The sequence below is a fragment of the Castanea sativa genome, chromosome 7, assembly GCF_040712315.1.
Source record: "Castanea sativa cultivar Marrone di Chiusa Pesio chromosome 7, ASM4071231v1".
Classification (NCBI taxonomy): Eukaryota; Viridiplantae; Streptophyta; class Magnoliopsida; order Fagales; family Fagaceae; genus Castanea; species Castanea sativa.
The window spans coordinates 2,893,000-2,915,700 of record NC_134019.1 but is presented as its reverse complement, the minus strand read 5'-3'; the positions used below and the strand labels follow the sequence as shown (position 1 = coordinate 2,915,700).

Genomic DNA, 22,701 nt, shown 5'->3' with positions numbered 1-22,701 from the left:
TCAAATCAATCCACATTTATTTTTGCAATAGACTTTGCACTTTAGGAATTAATGTTGGGGTCACAACCTCCAGAAACTTTGATATTTGGCTTTGGCAACCCTACACTTAGCATCCAATGATATAAAAAAGTGTTTATTATACATCTTCAAAACATATTTTATCTATTTTACCATTTTATTTTACAACTCACCCAACATTTAAGTTTCTATTTTTACATACAAGTTATTAAAATATTATAAACTATACCAAAAAACAATATAAACAAATCAATTATCTTTCTTCTCTCCCATCTCTCTCCCTCTTTTCCTCTCTTTCTTTCTCACTCCATTAAAATATTAGTTTTTATTTTTACAACCCATGAACAGTAGGGTTGTATACTTGTATATGTACAACCTTACTGTTCACAGATACTAAAAAAATTTACATATTCATTCTCGGGTAACGCTCTATTTAGTGTCTTGGTTGATAAAATAGTAACTGAGGTTTTTACACCTCTAATGCTACTGTTCTAATAGCTAGAAAAGGTTCTAAAACATAAACCTATAAATTATTTTTTTCAAAGTGCGCCTTTGCCTCAAGATCATTGTGGGCTAGTTCCGTAAGGGCTTCTTTCTTCTCCTGTGGGATGATTACTAAATCTTTCATTTATTAACTCTTTTGTACGAACAAATAGCAATACCACAATGCTGAAAATGATTAGGATTTGAGAAATTAAAGTTGGTGAGGGCCCATAGATAAAGATTCCTCTTCTTATCAGTTGCTAGCTAGTAGTACTGTTTGACTCATCCAACATGTCGTCAATCTCATAGGATACATCTTTTGAACCAAACATTCATAGCTTCCTCCTTCACAAACCTTTTCTCTTCATCGTTGAGAACTGTCTGAATACTATGGAATTTGCTTTCAAGCTTTTGGATTTCCTCCTCAACACTTGCAAACAACGTGAACTCTGAAGAAATGATTGAACCAAGCGCTCCATGATATAGTAGAAAGAAACTAAAGCCCGAGCCATACTTGGAAATGAAAGTTTGACATGATTACACAAGAGACTGAAAGAGTTGACAAAGGTGCATGAAACCAAATATAAGGTACAACTTTTCTTCTTCTTCTTCTTCTTCTTCTTCTTCTTCTAATGGATTTTGGCAAGAAAACAGTCTTCTTAGGTGCACAAAATTTCCAAACTTCAGAGGTAAAATTTCTTCTCCGTTCTAAGTGTGTGTATGTGTTTTTTTTATACCCTTTATCCAAATTCAAACACTTTTATTTACATGGAAATTCTATCAAATTGTTGGTAAATATGACATTATTTTGATGCTTAACGTTGCATTACTCTATCAAATTCTATCAAACACTTTTATTTGCATGGGACCTAGTTTGATGCTTAACGTTGCATTATTATAATGGCTTTTGTCTCACTCAATGTCTAACTTTTTAGTTGGCTAATAAAGAAACGACCCCACTTAATTATTTGAGGCACTGCTTATGAATGCTTTTGTCAAGAGAGCTTATTTTTGGTGATAAAAGATGCTTCAAAAAAAAAAAAAGGAAAAGAGATCAAACCCCGTTAAAAAAGAAAAGAAAAATTTAACTGGTGTTCTAAGAACATTGATTTAGAAACTTTTATAGGAAAAAATAAACATTTTTTACATCTTTTTATATTTTTCGTGAAAGTGGCATTAATTTTTTTAAAAAAAGATTCATTGACAAATACTATAATGACTTTTGTTAATGGATCTATTTATGAGTACTCTTAGATCATTTGTTAATAAACAATTTTAAGAAAGTTTTGACACAATTTTCATAAAAATATAAAAAAATCATTAAAAAAATTAATTATTTTTCATATTCCCATAAAAAATTTAAAAACCAAGATCATCATTTGTTAACTTTTCTCTCTCACAACACATACATATTCTTACATTTGTGAATCTCAATAGGGTTGTACCTAGATACCCACTATCTCAAATGTTATAGTGAGCAAAGTATATCTTATGATCCACCACGCTTTACACATCAATTCACACTTACCTTTCTCTTCAACCCACCAACAAGAATAATGACTTTCCACCATTGTTACAAAGCAATGAACTTTTTTTATTTTGAGCTATAGTTTTCTTTTTTGTTCCTTCAAGATGGGATCCTGAAAAGAAGAAACATAAAATTATGATATATAGACAAAATAGTTAATAATAAATATTAACTTTATTTTAAATTAATTGAAAATTTTTGTAATAGAATTTTAATTATGATATATAAACAAAATAGTTAATAATAAATATTAACTTTATTTTAAATTCATTGAAAATTTTTGTAATAAAATTTAGTTGAAGTAGAATTTAAATATCTTGAAACTTAAGTAATAGAGTTTTATAAAAAGTAAATTATGGTACTTTTGATATTATGATATATAATCAAAATAGTTATATTAAATATTAAATATTATTTTAAATTAAATTAAACTAGTTTTAATAGAATTTTTATTGAAATAGAATTTAAATTTCTTAAAAATTTAGGTAATAGAACTTTTTCTTTTTGAGAGATTTTCAACCTATAGCGTCCACTCTTAGATAACTCTTTATCATCAGACCAAGACACTAATTAGTTTTTGGTGTAGGCAGAAATTGAACTCCAGATCTCTTATACAACCATCAGAGACTTTACTAGTTGAGCTAACTGGAACCCACAAAATAGAACTTTACGTAGAGTAACTGTTGGTACTTTTGATAATAAAATATTAAATTTCTTGAATTTTCTTCTCAAAAAAAAATGTCTTGAATTTTTTTAACCTTAAATTTCTTGAAACTTAGGTAATAAAGCTTTACATAGAGTAAACTAATGGTACTTTTGATAATAAAATTTTCGTTGAAGTATAATGTTAAATTTCTTAAATTTTTTTAGCTTTAAATTTCTTGAAATTAACTTAGTAATAAAGTTATATATAGAGATTTTTTTTTAAGTGTAAAGCTTTAAGTAGAGTTAACAGCTGGTAATAGAGTTTAATCTAATAATGAAAGAAAGTCACATAAAAATATAGTGACACAAAGTGTAGACATGCATTTGTCGTAGAGAGAGAAGATATCCACTTGGTTAAGATCTAAATTTTATTATATGTTATATGATATCTATACTATTTATAAGAGGATTATCCTCTTTGAACTAGACTTTTATGTGATTCAGAAATACCCTTAAACTTTAGGTTTAACAAGGAAAAAATTTGAGGACAACCAGGTAAAAATATATCTTCAATTTTACTTAAAATGCCTACAAAATAGGACAATCTCCTACTCATCCATGTTTTCAAAACAAATTTATCCAATTTTTTTTTTAAAAAAGGGGGAAATTATGAAACTAGAAAAAAAAAAAAAGAAAAAAAAAGCTTCATAGCGCCTGCAAGACCAAAAAAAGAAAAACCTGATCGCACGCGCACGTGTGATGAGGCTAGTGATATAATATAATTTTAGGATGTTCCAAATTTTCTCTTGTTATTCCATTTTTGTGATGGAATTTAAATCTATTATCCTTATTTTTTTTAGATGAAATATTATCCTCATTTGAGAAAAAGCCATCACCTCTTATAGGATTAGCCTAGGTCCGCATACTTATATAGGATAATACATAAAAGAATGCAATAATCGTAAGATTTATTTTTGGAAAAAGAAATAGAAGCAAATTGTAAAATTTGATCAGTTCTAAGCTGTAACTTTTTAGACAATCTTGCTCCAAACATCTCGTGGGCAAACACAACCATAATTATTAGAACTATAATGAAGTGGGTTCTAGCTAGCTTAGGTAAAGTTTCGTGTCGTCCAGCAAGAAATTTGAAGTTCAAGCTCCGCTTACGCTAAAAATCAATTGGTATCTTAGCTTAATGATAAAAAGCAATTATTATAAAATGAACATTATAGGTTAAAATTCTATCGTAACTATAATGAACTTGTGCACGTTGGTTCTTCAATTTTGTTATATACCTTATTCAATGAGGAATGTTATAAAAGTAATATGAAAAATGTCAAAATTACTATCAAAATTACAAAAGACAAACTAAAGTGGTGAAGAATGTGGTTTGTGCCCATGCCACCTTAATAACATAATAAGTAAATGTCCTAATTACCTTTTTGTGATTATTTGGAACATCAATTTGTAAGATTTATTTATTAAAAGTTCTTAGTATCACTAACAATTCTCAACCAATGATACAAATAGAAAAAAATAATAATAATAAAATAAAATAAATAAATAAAAGTTAACTGAAAATTCAAACCTCAGTTGTAAATTAAATAGGTAAAATTTTGAATGTGATAAGTATTTGTGTAGATTAAGATTAAATTAATCAACAATAGAAACATCTATATACGTATATATACACGTACACATGCGTGCAACACTTTGCTTAGGCTCAGACAATGAAGATTGATGAAGTAATGATGATAAAGAGAGTTTAAAACCATCTTTCTCCACCTTTTTCTTGCAACTTGAAGCTCTCTAAGTTCAACTAAAATGGCTCAAATTGTTGGTATTGTTGGGAAGATAGCACATTGGAGAGATTCCAATTGAAACCTTAATATAAAATATAAAAACACCATTTAACCCAAAAACATAAGTCTGGACCTAATTATGTTATATTAATCTCTTAACTTCTTTAGTATTTTCTATGTGGGACTTTTACTGATGTGTATTTGTAACAGGTACACATGAGACATATAGATACTGAGAACTAAGTTGGCAGAATTAGGAAGAAGTATTAGCTCATCTTTTTGGCATCATACCTCGAGTTTTCAAAGAAGTTGAGGATTGAGTTCTAAAAAGGGTGATGGCTGAATCTGACTTGCAGTGGGCTGCAATTGAGAGATTGCCTACATTTGAGAGGCTGAGATCATCCTTATTTGACAATAATGGTGATGTTGGTGGTACTGATAATAAAGGAAAAAGGGTGATAGATGTTACCAAGCTTGGAGCTCAAGAACGCCATCTCTTCATAGAGAAGCTCATTAAGCACATTGAGCATGACAACCTTCACTTGTTGAGAAAAATAAAAAACAGGATAGACAAGTAATCCTTTTACTCACTTTTTTTTTTCTTGTAAAAATCATGCCTACGCATATACAAGCAACATATGTATGTAGAATCAATTTGAATGGAATTGATGTCATAGCAACTAAGTCGTACATAGAGAAGCAAAAACCTGCATGCTAGAATTGAATTCACATACCATGTTGCTGTTCATTGTTCTTCCTATCTTTTTCATTGCTCAACGAGTTAGTGTTTTTTCCATGCATGTACCAATGAACAGTTCATTTGTCTGAATTGTTTTTGAAGCTTACCCAAAAATGAATTGTTTTTGCAGTGTTGGTGTAAAATTGCCCACTGTGGAGGTGAGATACAAAAATTTGCGTGTGGAGGCTGAATGTGAGGTGGTTCACGGCAAGCCCCTTCCAACACTATGGAATTCTCTTAGAAGCGTACTCTCTGTAAGTATTTTCATTTTTGGAGAGTAATTCAGAGTTAGATTTATGGATTTTTAGCTTTGACATAGAAGTTTTAGAAAACAAAAAATAAAGATAAAAGGCATCATGGGGTATAAATATGCAAATACACATGCATGTTTGTGTGTCTCAGTATGACCATTTTAGAGCAAAGAAAATGGGATTAATTTTTGTCATTTGTTATATTTTCATACTTCTATGTGATTTTCATAATTTTAGGATTCCATTTTCTTGATTTTAGGTGATTTTAAGGTTTTCCTTATCAAATTAGAGTCTTGTCTATTCTGAAATATTTTTACTTAAAAATAAAGTTTTTAGGGGCCTTTAAATAGGCTTAAAATTTGCTTTCAATAATTTAATTAAAAAAATATGACTCTTTATTTCTGATGGATACTAGAGTTTTTTCTTGAGACTACAAGAAGTTCCTTATAGATTTAATGGTTTACATCTAACTAGAACGATATCTAACACCTTTACACTTTTCATTCTGCATCAATAACCAAAAAAACCTGGGTTTTCTGAATCTTGCTGAATTGCAAAACCTACAATTTATGAATAGTTTAATTTTTTATTTTTTAATCTACAATAAAAATATATTGCAGTTACAGCTTATTATATAACAGGTATGAATATTGGATAATCAAGATTGTCTTCTTTCTAACTTAACAGGCATTCACTAAGCTGCCAGGTTCAAAGGCAAGTCAAACCAAGATAAGCATCATCAATGACGTTAGTGGTATCATAAAGCCAGGAAGGTAAGCTATAGCCTATATACTAAAATAATTGAAATTGAGTTCCTCACTTTGTTGGTCTGTCTTTATATCTTCTTTAAATAGTATCTTTCTTGCAGGACATTTCTAAGTGGTATCATATACAGAAATTTTATTAAGTAAAGAACCTTTGTACGATTTAGATTGGGGTATTAAGGAAACTTTGAGGACTGGTAGTATATTGTTTACATATGTGAGGGACATGTAATTGACTTGTCATGCTTTGTTCAGCAGAGGTTCTTATTTAGGGCAGAATTTTCACTTGGGAAAGAGATTATACTGTGATTTCTTATCACTTGGTGCTATCCCATTTTTATGAAATTTTCATTGATACACTACCTCTATACATAAATTTACAATGCTTTGGATGGGGGGGATATTGTCCCTTCGCTTTGAAATACTTTCTAGAATCTGTAATACATTTTCATACTATACTCTCAGAAGGTTTTTTTTTTTTAATAGTCTGTCTAAGGGCACATTAAAAATTCACTATAATTTTACAACATTCCCAAATTATACTAGAACTCTACAATTTTTGTTGCGTCCCTAGCTTCAATGATTTTTTTTTTTTTAACAATAGAGATAACTGAAAATTGTGCTTTAATGAGGCTAGAGATGTGTTTACATGGCCTTACCTTTCTTGCAGGATAACTCTATTGCTTGGTCCCCCAGGTTGTGGGAAGACCACTCTTTTAAAGGCTCTATCAGGGAATCTAAACCAATCTCTCAAGGTTTCTCACTCACAATAATTACAATGCAAATTGCAGAATGATCACTACAGAAAATATCAAGAAAAGCTCAAAGCATTACCTATGTAGATCCTAACATTTTAAATTTATAATGTTAAATTAGAAAGAATTAAATAAAACATGTAAAAAGAGAAAGTAGAAATAAGAGAACCAATTAACATAGTTCGGCTTGATGGCATATGTCTATGGCAGAAAGACAAGTAATCACATCTTTGCTATATTGAACTATATGTTACAATATTTAATGTAGGGTATATATAAAAATAGATTAGGCTTAGTATAGTAAGCCTAAACCACAATAATCCAATGCATTATAAAACCACAATAGCCTATGGTGTTATACATCATGGCTTATGTATTTATGGTAATCTATTTTAACATCCCCATCAAAATCAAGTGTAAACTTGAAGACAACTTGAATTTGGAATATACGCTCATGAAGGAAACCATGTCCATAAAGACCAGAGGACAACTATTATGTTTAGAGGATGGCTACACCAGTGGCCTGGAGTTGCCAACATGTTCAAGTTAGCGAAGGCGTAGGCCATTGGCTTGGTTGGAAGAACTTTCTAGCAGAGTGTGAGAAGGGTTTTCGGCTGATTTTTGGTATGCTCAGGTGGTCAAAAATACTTCCTAGAAGGAATTATAAAATATAGAGGAATTCTCAAAATTCTAGCTATTTTAGAGTTGTTGGGATTGAGAGTGAGAGACGAAAAATATTATGGTAATTTCCTAATATATGCTAACATATAAAACTGAAATATTAGAGTCTATATGCTATACCGACTTATAGCGAATTGAACCCTTAGCTGCTTGTGAAAATATTGTAAGATTTTGTTGTGGTCATAGAAGAACTTTTAAATTATACCTATGTCCTTGTGTTAACAATTAAAATATGTGATACTTTAGCGTGTAATGTAAGCGTTGTATTATGCCTCTGTCCCCATTTCTCTAATAGATTACTGGGGAAATTTCTTACAATGGATACAAGCTAGAAGAGTTTGTTCCCCAAAAGACTTCATCCTATATTAGCCAAAATGACCTGCACATTCATGAGATGACTGTGAGGGAAATACTGGATTTTTCAGCACGTTGTCAAGGTGTTGGAAGCCGAGCAGGTAACTTTTCCTTAGAGATTCTCCTTAAAGATGATTCAGTTATAGATTCCCTATCAATTCATAACAATGATGATGACAATAATAATAATACTTGTTTTTGGCCTAATGAAGAGGTTATGGTGGAGGTCAGTGAAAGGGAGAAGGAAGCTGGAGTTGTTCCAGATCCAGACATAGACACTTACATGAAGGTAACTATTGCATCTCTAGTCTTCTTTTCCTTCATGTCTGTGAACTTATCTGTACTGCTATAGCATCATTCAAATATTGTTCTTTATATGTATGAAGGGGACATCCAACAAAGACATCCAAGATTCAAATCCCTCCTCCCCCAACTATAAAATTAGCAAAAGGAAAAAAAATGGAATCAAATCCCACCCAAATCCATTAGAAAAATATTTTGTGAAATGGAAAAAAAAAAAAAAAACTTTTGATAATGTCAAAAAGTATTGATGGAATCCTTGAGGCTGAATCCCCTTACTCTGAGGAAATTCTCTGCTGTACATGGAAACAATCATAGCCATAGCAAAAGACATAGCATATTTAGGAACATTACTTGTCCTTAATTTAGTCCAATCAAGAGATCCTCAAAGGTAAACTTTAGCATATTTATATATATGCTTCCTTGAACAGTACCAATATATACAGAAATACAGAGAATATGCAAATTCTTTCAGAATAGTTTTATTCTTTAATTTCTCTGTCTCTTTGTTTCAACATACTCCTTGTTTGCAGATTTGATAGTGCACACAATGTATTTGAACATGTTCCTTTATTAGAACATGTAACATTGCAATTCTAGGTTCTTCGTGTGCATTATCATGCAAGTCAAAGTAAAGCAATGTGCAGCGTAGTAAAGTTAGTGCAGCTATTGATTGAAGTTACAAAACTCTAATATCTTTAGGTACAATAATTATTATGTGAGTTCATTTAAAGCATTGTGCACCACTGTCATGTCATTCTATGATATTCTTTTGTTCCTACCTCTTGATGGTATTCATAAGTTATATTTTGCTATATTAATCTTACCATTTTCTCTGACAGGCAATTTCTGTCAAAGGACTAAAAGCAACCCTTCAAACAGATTACATATTAAAGGTCACTCTCTTTTAACTAAGCTGAAAGAAAAGCTTGTTCCTTGTAATTCCTATACGGATGAATGCCTTACCAGTTTATGTCTATTGCTGCCTTGGCTTCTCAGATTCTTGCACTTGATATCTGTGCTGACACTCTAGTTGGAAATGCCATGAGGAGAGGTATCTCTGGTGGTCAGAAAAAAAGATTGACTACAGGTAGTTTGAATAATAGAATGATAGTTGTTCTGTTATTTACTAGTGTTACTGAGATAGCTAAATCCCAAATTCAGCTTACAGTTTTGACCGCAAGGAATTAAATTAAAATTTGGCAGGAGAGATGATTGTAGGTCCTACAAAAGCCCTGTTTATGGATGAAATAACGAATGGTTTAGACAGTTCCACTGCATTTCAAATTGTTACTTGTCTTCAGCAGATGGCGCATATCACAGATGCTACTGTACTGGTTTCACTTCTTCAGCCAGCACCAGAAACCTTTGATCTTTTTGATGACCTTATTTTAATGTCAGAAGGGAAGATTGTGTATCATGGTCCATGTGATCATGTTCTAGAATATTTTGAGGATTGGGGTTTTAGGTGTCCTGAGAGGAAAGGGGTTGCTGATTTTGTCCAAGAGGTAAGCGCATAAAAGCCTTATTTATTTATTTTTTTTAAGGCTTTTGTTTCTTTAAAAATCACTTTGTCCTATCTTTATGCAGGTTATCTCTAGAAAAGATCAAGCACAGTACTGGTATCACATGGAAGTACCTTACAGTTATGTTTCAGTTGATATGTTCTCTAGGAAGTTCAAGGAATCTCCATATGGAAAGAAGCTAGATGAGGAACTCTCGGAGCCATATGATAAATCCCAAAGCCATAAGGACGCTCTTTCCTTTAGTGTGTATTCTCTTTCTAAATGGGAACTTTTTAGAGCATGTGCATCAAGGGAGCTTCTTCTAATGAAAAGGAATTCCTTCATATATATCTTCAAAACAACTCAGGTTAGGAAATTTACTTTTGTATTAAAACCTATTCTCACTCTTCCCATTGCAGTCGTGTTCTTTATTTCCTTTGTCAAAGGCCCTGCAAATCTGAAACTCACTTTGGTCTCTTCTATCTGCAGCTTTTTGTCATTGCATGCATCACAATGACTGTATTTTTACAGACTCAGATGGATATTGACGTTCTTCATGCAAATTACTATATGGGTGCCCTGTTTTATTCTCTTAACATCCTTCTTGTCGACGGACTTCCAGAGTTGGCCATGACTCTTCAAAGGCTTGAAGTATTCTACAAACAAAAAGAACTCTGTTTTTATCCAGCTTGGGCATATGCAATCCCAGCAAGTGTTTTAAAGGTTCCACTTTCATTTGTGGAATCTCTAGTTTGGACATCTCTTACTTATTATGTAATTGGATATAGTCCTGAGGCCAAAAGGTGCACTTGACACGAAAATTTGTAAATTTACTTGTGCATTTCCCCCTATTTTTGGTTCATCAATTAGTGTTCTTGTTTTAAAGATTTTTTATCTTTTTTATAGAAATCAATGTCTACTTTATCTTTCTTGTCTAGTAAAAATAAATGAAGTTAGCCATTAATTTATATAGCTGTCCAAAATTTGGAATGTAAGTGCAGAAGCAGTCTCAGTTTCTTTTTGTTATGACTCTTAACAATTTTCTGTGTTTTCAGGTTCTTCCGCCAGTTCATTCTTCTTTTCGCAGTGCACTTATCTTCATTATCCATGTTTCGTTTCCTGGCTTCAGTCTTCCGGACTCATACTTCTGCCATGACTGCTGGTAGTTTGGCAGTATTTATACAGTTTGTATTTGGTGGCTTCATTATCACTCAACGTAAGGTTATCATACCTCTTCTCCAATCTCATTCTAAGATAACCAGTTGAGAGGATCAACAAACCTGTGCTTTTTGTTGCAGCTTCTATGCCTGTTTGGTTGAAGTGGGGTTTCTGGGTTTCTCCCCTGGCATATGGAGAATTAGGCCTTTCTTTGAATGAATTTCTTGCCCCACGATGGCAAAAGGTGAGTCTATCATTGCTTACCAAAAAAACCTGTCTATTTTATGCTGATACAACTGCTCATGAGCAAGGGGCAGACCTAGTGATTTTATGGCTCCTCCAAAGAGATCAACAATGAAATCCAATCAGATAAATTCTCAATAATGTCCTCACTAATTATTTATCTTTATTTATGTGTGTTATTTTAATTTGAATCTCAAACTTTTGTCCCAACAATATAAATCTTATTTCCTGTTACAACATATAAAGTTGATGAGCCAAACCTTTCTTGGAGTGTGGAAGTTCAAATCCTTCTTCAATATCTCCATCCACCCACTTCTGCCTTTTCTAATCTTAGCCAATTTTTGCTTAGCTTATGCAAATTCAAAAATAATTTTTCACTAACTACTTCCACCCACTTTTGCCTTCTTTTAGAATATTAGCCAGTAAGTCATAATGTTGTATCGGAGCTTTATTACTTCTAAAGCACTGAAACTTCCATAGATTTTCTTGTAATATCACTTATTAATTGTAATAGTCATCTCAGATCAATTTTTTTGATTCTTGACCAATAATTCTTCCTTAACAATCTTAGCTAGCCTTATACACTAGAAACTAAAGTAGTGAATATTTCAATTACAACCAAACCTTGTAGACTACAGATTATGTGCTTATACTAGCTAGTATGCCACTAATTTTAGATGCGATGCATGTGCACCAATACTCCTGCTATAAACCTTCTAATTGTCTGCCATTTCTATAATTAACTTTGACATCAACATCCTGAGTAAATAGATGTCTTACCTACTAAGTTTACTTTCCTTTCTTGTCAATAGATGCTTTCCACAAACGCTACAATAGGGCAAGAAATACTTAAAAGCCGAGGTCTATACTTTGACGGATATCTTTATTGGATATCACTGGGTGCCCTATTTGGATTCACAATAGTATTCAACATTGGATACATCTTGGCCTTAAGCTTCTTGAAGTGTAAGTTTGTCTTAATTTTTATTATATTTTAACTTAAACAGCAATGAAACAATAGCTAGATGTTTATTCATCCTCATTTAATAAACATTCAGCTCCTGGATCATCTCGTGCTATTATCTCACATGAAAAGCTCCCCGAAATACGAGGAAGTGAAGATTCACATGATGGTAACCATCGGGACAAAAAGTCTAGAAATAATCCTCCACTGACTAGTATTGAACCAAAGAAAGGTTTGATCAATTTTATTGTTCTTCTGCTTATTCTTCAGATCATTACCTCTCCACAGACTAGTATTGAACCAAATAAAGGTTTGGCAATATTTCTCCAGTATTTTAATGAGTTTCTTGTCTTAATTAACAGGTAGGATGGTCTTACCTTTTACACCCTTAACAGTAGCGTTTCAAGATGTGCAGTACTATGTTGACACCCCCTTGGTATCACATTTAACTTCATATAAGTTTCTGGTGGTTGCTAGAATGATATAGCTGTGATCTATTATGTTAATTCCTGTCTTTATCTTTTCTTTTTGGCTTCTAGGAAATGAGAGAAAATGGATTCACCAACAAAAAACTCCAAATTCTTTCTGATATTATGGGTGCATTGAGGCCTGGTGTTCTTACAGCATTGATGGGTGTCAGTGGAGCTGGGAAAACCACTCTTCTTGATGTCCTAGCAGGAAGAAAGACCAGTGGCTATATTGAAGGGCAAATAAAGATTGGAGGGTATCCCAAGGTCCAAGAAACATTTGCTAGGGTGTCAGGTTATTGTGAACAAACAGATATACATTCTCCTCAGATCACAGTTGAAGAATCAGTGATATTTTCTGCTTGGCTACGACTGTCTCCTCAGATAGACGCAAAAAATAAAGCTGTAAGTTCTCCAGGCACTGACATCAATCAAAGATTTGGTTTTATATTCATCATTGAGATAATAATCTGTCAGATCTGCTGTGGCATGTCATGCAGGAATTTGTAAATGAAGTCCTAGAGACCATTGAGCTTGATGGAATAAAGGATGCTTTAGTAGGCATACCTGGCGTTACTGGTCTATCAAATGAGCAGCGCAAGCGGCTCACAATAGCTGTGGAGCTTGTTGCAAACCCCTCTATTATCTTCATGGATGAACCAACAACTGGATTGGATGCAAGAGCAGCTGCAATTGTCATGCGAGCTGTGAAGAATGCAGCTGATACAGGAAGAACAATTGTTTGTACCATCCACCAACCAAGTATTGACATATTTGAAGCATTTGATGAGGTAAAAAAAATACTATTTTTTGAACATTTTAAAATAAATTGTAAATAGAATTTACTTTTGAAAACAAGAAGAGGTGCTCCATTGCTTCTAGGAGTGCTATTAATCTTAGGAATAAATGCATAAGTACTGGAGAGCTAAATAAAGGCCTAAGAGGTTCTACTTTTGGCTACAATGGAGAAAATAATGCTGTCCATTGTGGAGCAACCAGATTATAATTATATACGCTCCATTCCAACCTGCTACCCAAAAAGAGAATATGAGACCTAGTGTTGGATAGTATTGTATCTTGAAGAGTTACTTATCCCATGCTTCTCTTGCTTTTGCAGTTAATTCTTCTAAAAACTGGTGGACACTTGATTTACTCTGGACAATTAGGAGAGCATTCAAGTAGCGTTATAGAATATTTTGAGGTTTGTTTCCTGTAACAATATATTTATCCTCTGCATTTTCCCCTTTCATCTTCTTTTAGTAATACTATTTTCTTCAACTAGTTAAGTGGATAAATCTTCTTGTTACTCAACTTATATTCTGACAGAGTATTCCTGGAGTTCCAAAGATTAGAAATAATTACAATCCGGCAGCATGGATGTTAGACGTCACTTCTACATCTGCAGAAGCAAAACTTGGCATAGATTTTGCTTTGAAGTATAGGGAATCTGCTTTATATGAGTGAGTTGCTGAGTTCAATTACGATTGTCATTGGTTTTGATGTCACATAATGTCATATAATGTGTTTCCATTTCAAAAGTAACTTTGATGGTGCTGAATTCTATCATACTTATTCCTAACGTCAGACAATAAGATCAAAAGAAGCAAACAATTTGCTTGGCATCTGTTCTGAAAAGCATTGGGTGGCCCAGTATTATATTTTTCCTTATGCGACCTCAATGGGAACAAACTCAATTATTGGGACCTAAAAGTATATGGCATAAAGTAGAAAATATAACAATTTTTTGTGAGACAAATCAGGGTTTAGAACAGACATGTTGTATTTGTACTACGCAGATCTCTCTCTTTCCAAAATCTCTGTTATGGTGGTTTTTATATGTCAGAGTTGTAGCCATAAGATGACCAGATTGCAGGTGAATTTAGTGTAAACTATTCCTAACAAGCTTTTTGCTGAATTCCAAGTTGAAACTTTGCCTTGGTTTGCTTATTTTGAGCCAATCAATATGTGTGAGATATCAGTAAAAAATCTTTATTTGTTTTACAACCTTCTACTCTGACCATGCTGAGCATTTCAAACTCAACTTATTCATTCACTTAATTAGCATTCAATTGTAACGGAGCTTAGAAAGCTCTCTCTCTCTCTCTCTCTCTCTCTCTCTCTCTCTCTCTCTCTCTCTCTCTCTCTCTCTCTCTCTCTCTCTGTGTTTATGTGTGTGTGTCTGGATGTAGGTTAGAAGGTATCAAGATTGTGCTAATCTCTCTTAAAACCATCTATTGTGTCGATGTGGAGTAAAATAGTGTCCTTAAGATGAATGATCTACATTTGACATGTATTGGCATTTTTAAAACTTCGAATGTGACTCCTACTATTATCCCATTTTTAGAAAAAACAAGGAGCTTGTAAGGCAGTTGAGTAGTCCACCTGCTGGTTCAAGAGATCTGTATTTTTCTACCATCTTTTCACAAAATGGTTGGGGACAATTCAAATCTTGCCTATGGAAACAGCATTTGGCTTATTGGAGGAGTCCTGCATACAACTTGATGCGTATCGTATTTGCACTTATATCAGCTTTAATTTTTGGGGTACTATATTGGAACCAAGGAAAAAAAATGTAAGTTTTAATATGTTTTAAGTTTTCCACTTTCTTTAGAAAAATGTTTACAGCATGAGATAACTACTAGTAATGGTGACCTTGGACAAATTGAATTTGTAGTGTGAAACTACAATGAGAGTGCCACTTATGATGTATGTTAAACATGATTCTTACAATTGTAGATCTTCACTTTGCTTAAGATATATTATATCTATAAGATATATAAATTTCTCTACATGATAAAAGACTTGACTATTATTTTACTTACAGAAATAACCAGCAGAATGTATTCAATATATTTGGGGCAATGTACTCAGCTGTGATCTTCTTGGGCATAAGTAACTGCTCAAAAGTCCTACCATATGTTGCTACAGAGCGAACTGTTATGTACCGGGAAAAATTTGCAGGGATGTACTCTTCATGGGCTTATTCACTTGCACAAGTATAATTTTCTTTGAAACTGATTGAATTTAGTGTAGATTTGATTTCAAGATATAATTTGTAAACTAAAATGAAGTCAATTTTATGTATGGTGAATCTTGCTAGATCTTTGAAAGTGACAACATGAATACACAGTGGAATATGGGGCTGTTTAACAAACATGTTCATGAGAAATTTATGACCTCTTTGCTGCATATGTTCTACTTGTTAATGCCACTTGTGTAGTACACTATCACCATTGATCCAAAAAAGGAAGGGGGGGGGGGGGGGGGAGAGAGAGAGACAAAGTTAAGAACTTAAGATATTGACAGAGCCACTTGTTTTTCCTTTTTTTTAGCTTATAAAGTGATGGATACTAATTTTGTAGGTTATAGTGGAAGTTCCCTATCTCTTCATTGAAACTATCATATTTGTGATGATCAAATATCCAATGATTGGATATTATGGGTCAACTTATAAGGTTTCTTGGTACTTCTATGTCACATTTTGTTCCTTGCTGTACTACAATTATCTTGGAATGCTACTTGTTTCATTCACACCAAACTACATGGTAGCTACAATTTTGTCCTCGGGATTCTACACAACATTCAACCTTTTTGCTGGATTTTTGATTCCTGAACCGGTAAGGTTGCCAAACTCTGTCTCTATTGAGGCCATAGTGCGTGTGATTGTGAAAACTTATGAATATATAGTTGAACCAATTATGTTGTACTACTCTTGCAGCAAATTCCGAAATGGTGGATTTGGTTGTATTATCTGACACCTACATCTTGGTCACTAAATGGATTGCTTACTTCACAATATGGAGATATAAATAAGGACATCATGGTATTTGGAGAAACCAAAACTGTTGTGGCCTTCTTAAAAGATTACTTTGGGTTTCACCATGATCAATTATTTCTTGTGGCGATTGTTCTCATTGCCTTCCCCCTTGTTTTTGCTTCCTTGTTTGCATATTTTATAGCACGGTTAAACTTTCAGCGTAGGTAAATTTTTTATTGTTCCCATGGAGGATGGAGATGTTGTACACAGTCAACAAGCCTTCTTTGTAACTAATGTGCCGATCATTTAAGTAATCAATGATGCTATGTAAATTTGTTGTCTTTTTGTAAGATCTATTGTAATTGAACAAGTTAAACTTATGTTTGTATGAGATTTATACATTAGAAGCTATCAAGCTTTGTTAAATTAAGAATTTACAACTTGCACTGTGTATGAATTGCCTTGCCAAGATGTTGCACCTATACAAACTGTGTTTTGGTGGAATTGCAACTTGTTTACTATGATTTTAAACTCAGATAACCACAGTAAAACGATGTTGAGCAATTTTTATAGTAGCAATATACAAATTCATAATGATAATTACAGAATTATAGTGTTCCACACTTACACTTCTTAGATAATATGAAAAACTAAAATAAATAAATTTTAAAAAGGAGAACAATAAATAGTTGCCTATGGAGGTCAGATGTAGTACCAGAACACAACATCCGGCACAGATTATGCCTGGCCTCAACCATTGTCACAGTCATTGCTATCAACCATGAAAGACGTGTTTTGGTAGTAATTCTAATTTCTCCACCTTGAGTAAAATGTCTCCACAAAGGTCGACTATAAATTAGTCAGGAAATTAATCAAACTATCAAATGTAGTGTTTTTTTTTCTTCTTCCCCCTTTTCCAATTGCCTTCTACAGCCTCACAGTGTGATATTTTGATGCAGCAATCACAGTAACACTTTAGCACCTTACCTGTACATATAGAACAACATAAAAATTGATAGCACAAGGAAGTGACCACTGAAACATTGACCACTGGAAAAAGAGCATCAACCAACAAAGAAATAGTGCATGCTACCTCAGACACCAAGTAGGATGAAAAAAAGAGAGAGTATAATGTTATTACTACATCACTTCAGGCACTAGAATTATATAGAAAAATTGAGGCCAGAGAGGTTCAACTTGGTACAACATTTAATATAGGTGTTTCTGGCAAGAAAGAATCATTTTAAGAGATGATCAATCCCTATATATTATACCTTTTTATTTGATCACACCAACAGAAGCAACTCCATCACAATAACCTTCCAATACATGTACACACTCCAGCAGCTTTACATAATCTTACAGAAGATTTTTTTTAACCAACAAATAGTTTGGCACATTTGAACTGCCTTAATGGGGAAACTAATCAAGTTTTAAAAGTAACAAAGCTCCATATAAATAAGATTTAACCAAAAGAAAAAAAATACCATTGATTCTTTCATTTTAATTCTACTTGAAGCATTCACTTTTCTTTCATACTGTGATTTTTTTTTGACAAGTAGTGAAAGAGGTTTACTTGCTATGGACTGGGATTCGAAGGAATTTTCATGAAATTCAATTGAGCTGGATCCCAAAAGCAAAGAGGGTAGCAGACAGTGGCGGCGCCACATATAGGTCAGGGTGGTCCCAGGACCACCCTGACCTGAATTCTTTTTTTTTTTTTAATATATATATAATTAAAAAATTTTATTTATCAACCTATAAAAAAAATTAGGAACACCCTCAAAAAAATTAGGAACACTCTCAAAAAAATGTTATGCCAATAAAATTAAATTTTGGTAGATTATTTGTTACATTTTGCCTGGTACCAATTTTTAGAAGAAAAAAAAGAAAAACTCTTAAACTGACAAACTCGTCAGCATAGCATGTCATTACTTGCGTCGAATGCCTAAAAAACAAATCCAACTATCGCAAAGGTCGCCCCTTCTTCTTCTTTTTCTTCTTCTTTGCTTCGTCTCAGACGTTCTGCTAGTCTACCTCTTCTTTCTTTTTTTACTCTAGTTTTTGCTTTGTCAAGTTTTTTCTTTAGTTTGTTTTTTAGACTTTTAGCTTGCTGACTCCACCCACATGACAAAGCTTTGGAAATGACAAAACTCAAAAAGCTAACAAAAGATTTTGATTTCAAATGTATTTATTGAGTCTTGCCTCTTTCCAATATGATATACATATATACACTCTTATTGTACTATTTTTTGTTGTTTTTCATTATTCAATTACATATTTATGTTTTAATATTCTAAAACAATAATTGTTATGTAATAACTAAATGATTTGGGTGTCAAAAAAGAAAAACTAATGATTTGTTTATTTGAGTTTTACTTATTTGGATCAATAATTTTATGTTGTATAAGAAAATATAAATATTTTTTATTTTTATTTTTTTTTAGAAACTCCGAAACGCCCTGAAACGGTACGTCGAAATAGATCGGTACCAAAATATTCCGTTCTACTAAACAAACCGAAACAAGGTCCAAAACGGTATTCATAACATTGCTTTCAAGCAAAAAAAAAAAGCTAAAAAAAAATTGAACTAAAATCTAAAAAATAAAAAATTGTAATAGAGAATTTGAAAAAAAAAAAAAAAAAATTGTAACAGAGCAAGTCCACCGAGGAACACCCTGAGAAACAATCCTGGAGCCGCCACTGGTAGCAGCTGGTTGGTACCAATACCTTAGTAAGGCAGAAGAAAAAAGGACTTATGGAGGACTTGAAGCTCGGCAGAAAATCTGATCTGGAAGAGATATCTTCAGATGGGTTGAGGGATCAGAGGTCCTCAATGATGCTTCTTTTTCCCCTTTTTTTGGAAAATAAGAATAAAAATTCCTTGAACACATAATTGCCAAAGGACATCGAAATAGGTTCCTCTAAAATCACTAGGCATAAAAACTACAAAAATGTGACTTAGATGATGGGTAAACTGACATTGCCTTCAATCATGAATCAAACAAAAAATCAGAACACTTTTCTATATCTTAATTAAGATACCCTCATAAACTTCAAAAATACCAAAACTCTTAAATCTATACCACCAATTCTACATAACCCAGAAACCAAAAAGAAAGAATCAGAAGCAAATTAAGCACCAAACAAATCATCTACTTAAGAAAAATAATTTTCTTTCATAAGTACATAAGAAAACACATTTACGAGAAATTTCTCTAGCTTCCTAAAGAACTTCACAATGTACAAACCCCAAGTCTAGAACAAAATGCCCAAATGCACAAATAGAATTTATAAATTAAGAATTTTGAGCAAAAAAAGTCATGAACAAATGGATTGCACAAATAACTAAGCAACAAGTATTCCTTAAATAATTACAAATGTCTCATTCGTTCCACAAAATAACAAACTAAAATTAGCGAATATGATCTACCACTAGTCAACTCCCAAGTCTAGCGTCAATGCAGTTCAGGAAAGCATGTGAAACTACGACAAATTCAGCATAGAAATAGAAGTAAGGTATTCACTACACCTTAAATTTCAGCATAATATATATTTTTATTGTAACATTCAACACGCAACTCCAAACTTATTTTTATTGGAGGGAACATTTATTAAAGCTAATTCCACTAGCTAATGGATGTATGACCACAAAGAAGGCCAAACTTTAGAATAACTATTTTTCGCATTAACTTTACATTAGACAAAATTTGAAATAACTATCCATGAAAATAGGTCAAAAGCAACAACGTGAGTGCACAGTGAAATCCCAACAAAAGATAAATCAATTAAAGGAACAATCAATCTTGCACATATAAATGATGAGAAATATCAATCTTGCGCATATAAATGATGAGAAATATCATCTTATAAAAAATATAAAATTTACTCAAAACAAATACATGTCACTTACAGATTGACATGTGATGGGAAAAAATATGAAACTTGTCCTCGATCTTCAGAAACTAAAACCCCTTCACACACAATTGTGAAGCAATTCTTGAATGTTCTTATCTACTTGATTAGATGACAGCAAGTTAACCAACATGGTTGCAACCGTTGCATTTGCTGAAAAACCCTTGTCAACCATTATTTTGAGATATTTTATTGCCTTTGATGTCTCACTGTGTTACAATAACCCTTGTATGATTGTGTTATATGTATGATCATTAGGTGAACAACTATTTCCATCCATTTTCTCAAGCAGCTCACTCGCTTCATCTATTAGTCCCTCTTTACAAAGCCCTTTGAGCATTATGGTGTAAGTTCGAACATTGGGTTGCAATCCTTTCGTAGGTAGACTATAAAAGAGTTCTCTTGCAGCTGAAAGTTTCCCAGCATTAAACAAACCGTGAATCAAGATGTCGTAAATCACAATATTGTTGCCTAATGTTTTGTCTTCTATCCCCTGAAACAATTTTATCGCCTCAACAATTTGTTTATTCTTACAAAGGCCATCCATCAATATAACATAGGTTTGGCGATCTGGAGGTTGGCCACAACTCTGCATCTTATGGAATAGATCTAGTGCAGCTTGGGGTCTCCCCACTCGGCAAAAACCGCTTATAAGAGTGTTGTAAGTCACAACATTGGGAGTCACACCTTTGTTGGACATTTCATGAAACAGACTCCTTGCTTCATCAATTCTTTTATTCTTACAATATCCATTGATCAATGTGCTATAGCTAAACACATCATGCGAACAACCCCTCTCAACCATCACCTTAAATGCTTTGACTGCATCATCCATTTTGTTTTGCAAATAGTATCCATCAATCAAAGAATTATAAGTGACTTTGTTAGGCTCAATGCCTCTTTGAATTATCACATCAAAAACTACTTTCGCCTCTGTCGGCTTCCCCTCTTTGCAAAGTGTGTCCACCAATATGCTGAAGGTATGTGCATCTGGCATGATCTTCCTTTGCACCATCTCATTCAATAAAGTAGTAGCCTCCTTCCCCCGGCCAAAATTGCATAGGCCTTGAAATAAGCACGCGTAAGTGATAATGTTTGGTTGAATGTCTTTACTCCTCATTTCAGATAAAAGGTTCAAAGCTTCAGTTAGCAATTTGTCCTTACATAGATTGTCAATGATTGTGGTATAGTGCACCACATTAGCTTTAAACTTCCCCTCTTCCATCTTCCTAAGCAATCTAATAGCCATATCAGTCTTACCAATCTTACACAGAGCATTTAGTATCGTTCCACAAGTAACTGCATCCGGTTCATGCCCATTCTTCTCCATTTCTTCTACCAACCTCACAGCTCCAGCAATGTTACCTTGAAGACAGAACCCTTTGACAAGAGTGTTTAGAGTTGTACGGTTTGGTTGATAACCAAGTTTGAAAATTGTTGCTGAGACAGAGAACCCAAAATCTAGACGGTTTAAATGGCAGAAGCAGTTAATCAAAATAGCAAGAGTATAAAGATCAGGAGAGATACCAAATGATTCGATTTGTTTAATTAGAGTAATGACTTGAGAGTAATGCTTCATACTTGCAATGGCACCCAACAACCGAGTGAAATCCACAATGGAAGGCAAAGGGCTTAAGTGAAGCATTTTATCAAACAGGTCTAAGGCCTGATCAACATTCCTAAAGCTTCCAAATTTGCACTCATTTCTCACATATTTCAACAACCCATTTGGGCTTTCCGCATTTTTACTACTGGTAAGAGTAGAATAATAATAATAATAATAAGAATGAAATGGATGGCTTACTCTAATTCTCAAACGATTGGATATAGAAAGAAGAGAGCTTGTTGATTTAGCAGAAAAACCACCCCTACCCATTTCCCTGAAGAAGAAGAAGAAGAAGAAGAAGAAGAAGCAGAAGCAGTTCTGACAGCTATTCCGATTTGGGTCGGATTTCGGTGGAGCTCCGGAGCTTCAATGGAGAAGCCGTGGCAGATCAAAGCAGTAGTGACTAGTGAGAGAAAAAGATAGCGAGTGGCGACAGGGAGTGGCAAACCACATAGTAACCTAAGGTTGTCCCTTAAAAAAAAAAAATAGTAACATAAGGTTGGGTTTTTTTTTTTTTTTATTTTTTTTAATGCTTCGAACTTTTATAAAAAAAAAAAAAATCAATAAAATCAATTATAAATTAACTACAATAGGCCATAAGTACAAGGCGTGAAAAAACATCCTCGTTAAGGAAAAATTATGTTTGCAAAAATTAACGTAATAAGTAGAGTTTTTTTTTTTTTTTTTGAGATATTATGAGTAGACCAAAAAGTGTATCATCCAATTAACTGACCATAGAACAGAGTTTTCTTCCAAGGCTCCAAAC

General features: G+C 33.2%; 1 protein-coding gene and 1 pseudogene across 1 annotated transcript; one reads left to right on the top strand and one right to left on the bottom strand.

Moving 5' to 3' along the window:
- The first annotated feature begins 800 nt into the window (after positions 1-800).
- On the top strand, positions 801-16,660 carry LOC142642138 (pleiotropic drug resistance protein 3-like). Its single transcript, XM_075816494.1, has 25 exons — positions 801-1,089; positions 4,687-5,050; positions 5,346-5,469; positions 6,154-6,239; positions 6,901-6,985; positions 7,962-8,121; positions 8,233-8,309; positions 9,163-9,216; positions 9,320-9,410; positions 9,527-9,828; positions 9,911-10,192; positions 10,315-10,628; positions 10,881-11,041; positions 11,124-11,227; positions 12,039-12,192; positions 12,285-12,422; positions 12,553-12,626; positions 12,730-13,062; positions 13,158-13,448; positions 13,775-13,858; positions 13,984-14,117; positions 15,002-15,229; positions 15,482-15,653; positions 16,020-16,274; positions 16,376-16,660. The coding sequence occupies exons 2-25, from the start codon at positions 4,812-4,814 to the stop codon at positions 16,640-16,642; spliced, it is 4,209 nt and encodes a 1,402-aa protein (XP_075672609.1). The 5' UTR covers positions 801-1,089; positions 4,687-4,811; the 3' UTR covers positions 16,643-16,660.
- Positions 16,661-17,261: 601 nt separating this feature from the next.
- LOC142642139 (uncharacterized) lies at positions 17,262-22,398 on the bottom strand (annotated as a pseudogene).
- Between the last annotated feature and the right edge of the window lie 303 nt (positions 22,399-22,701).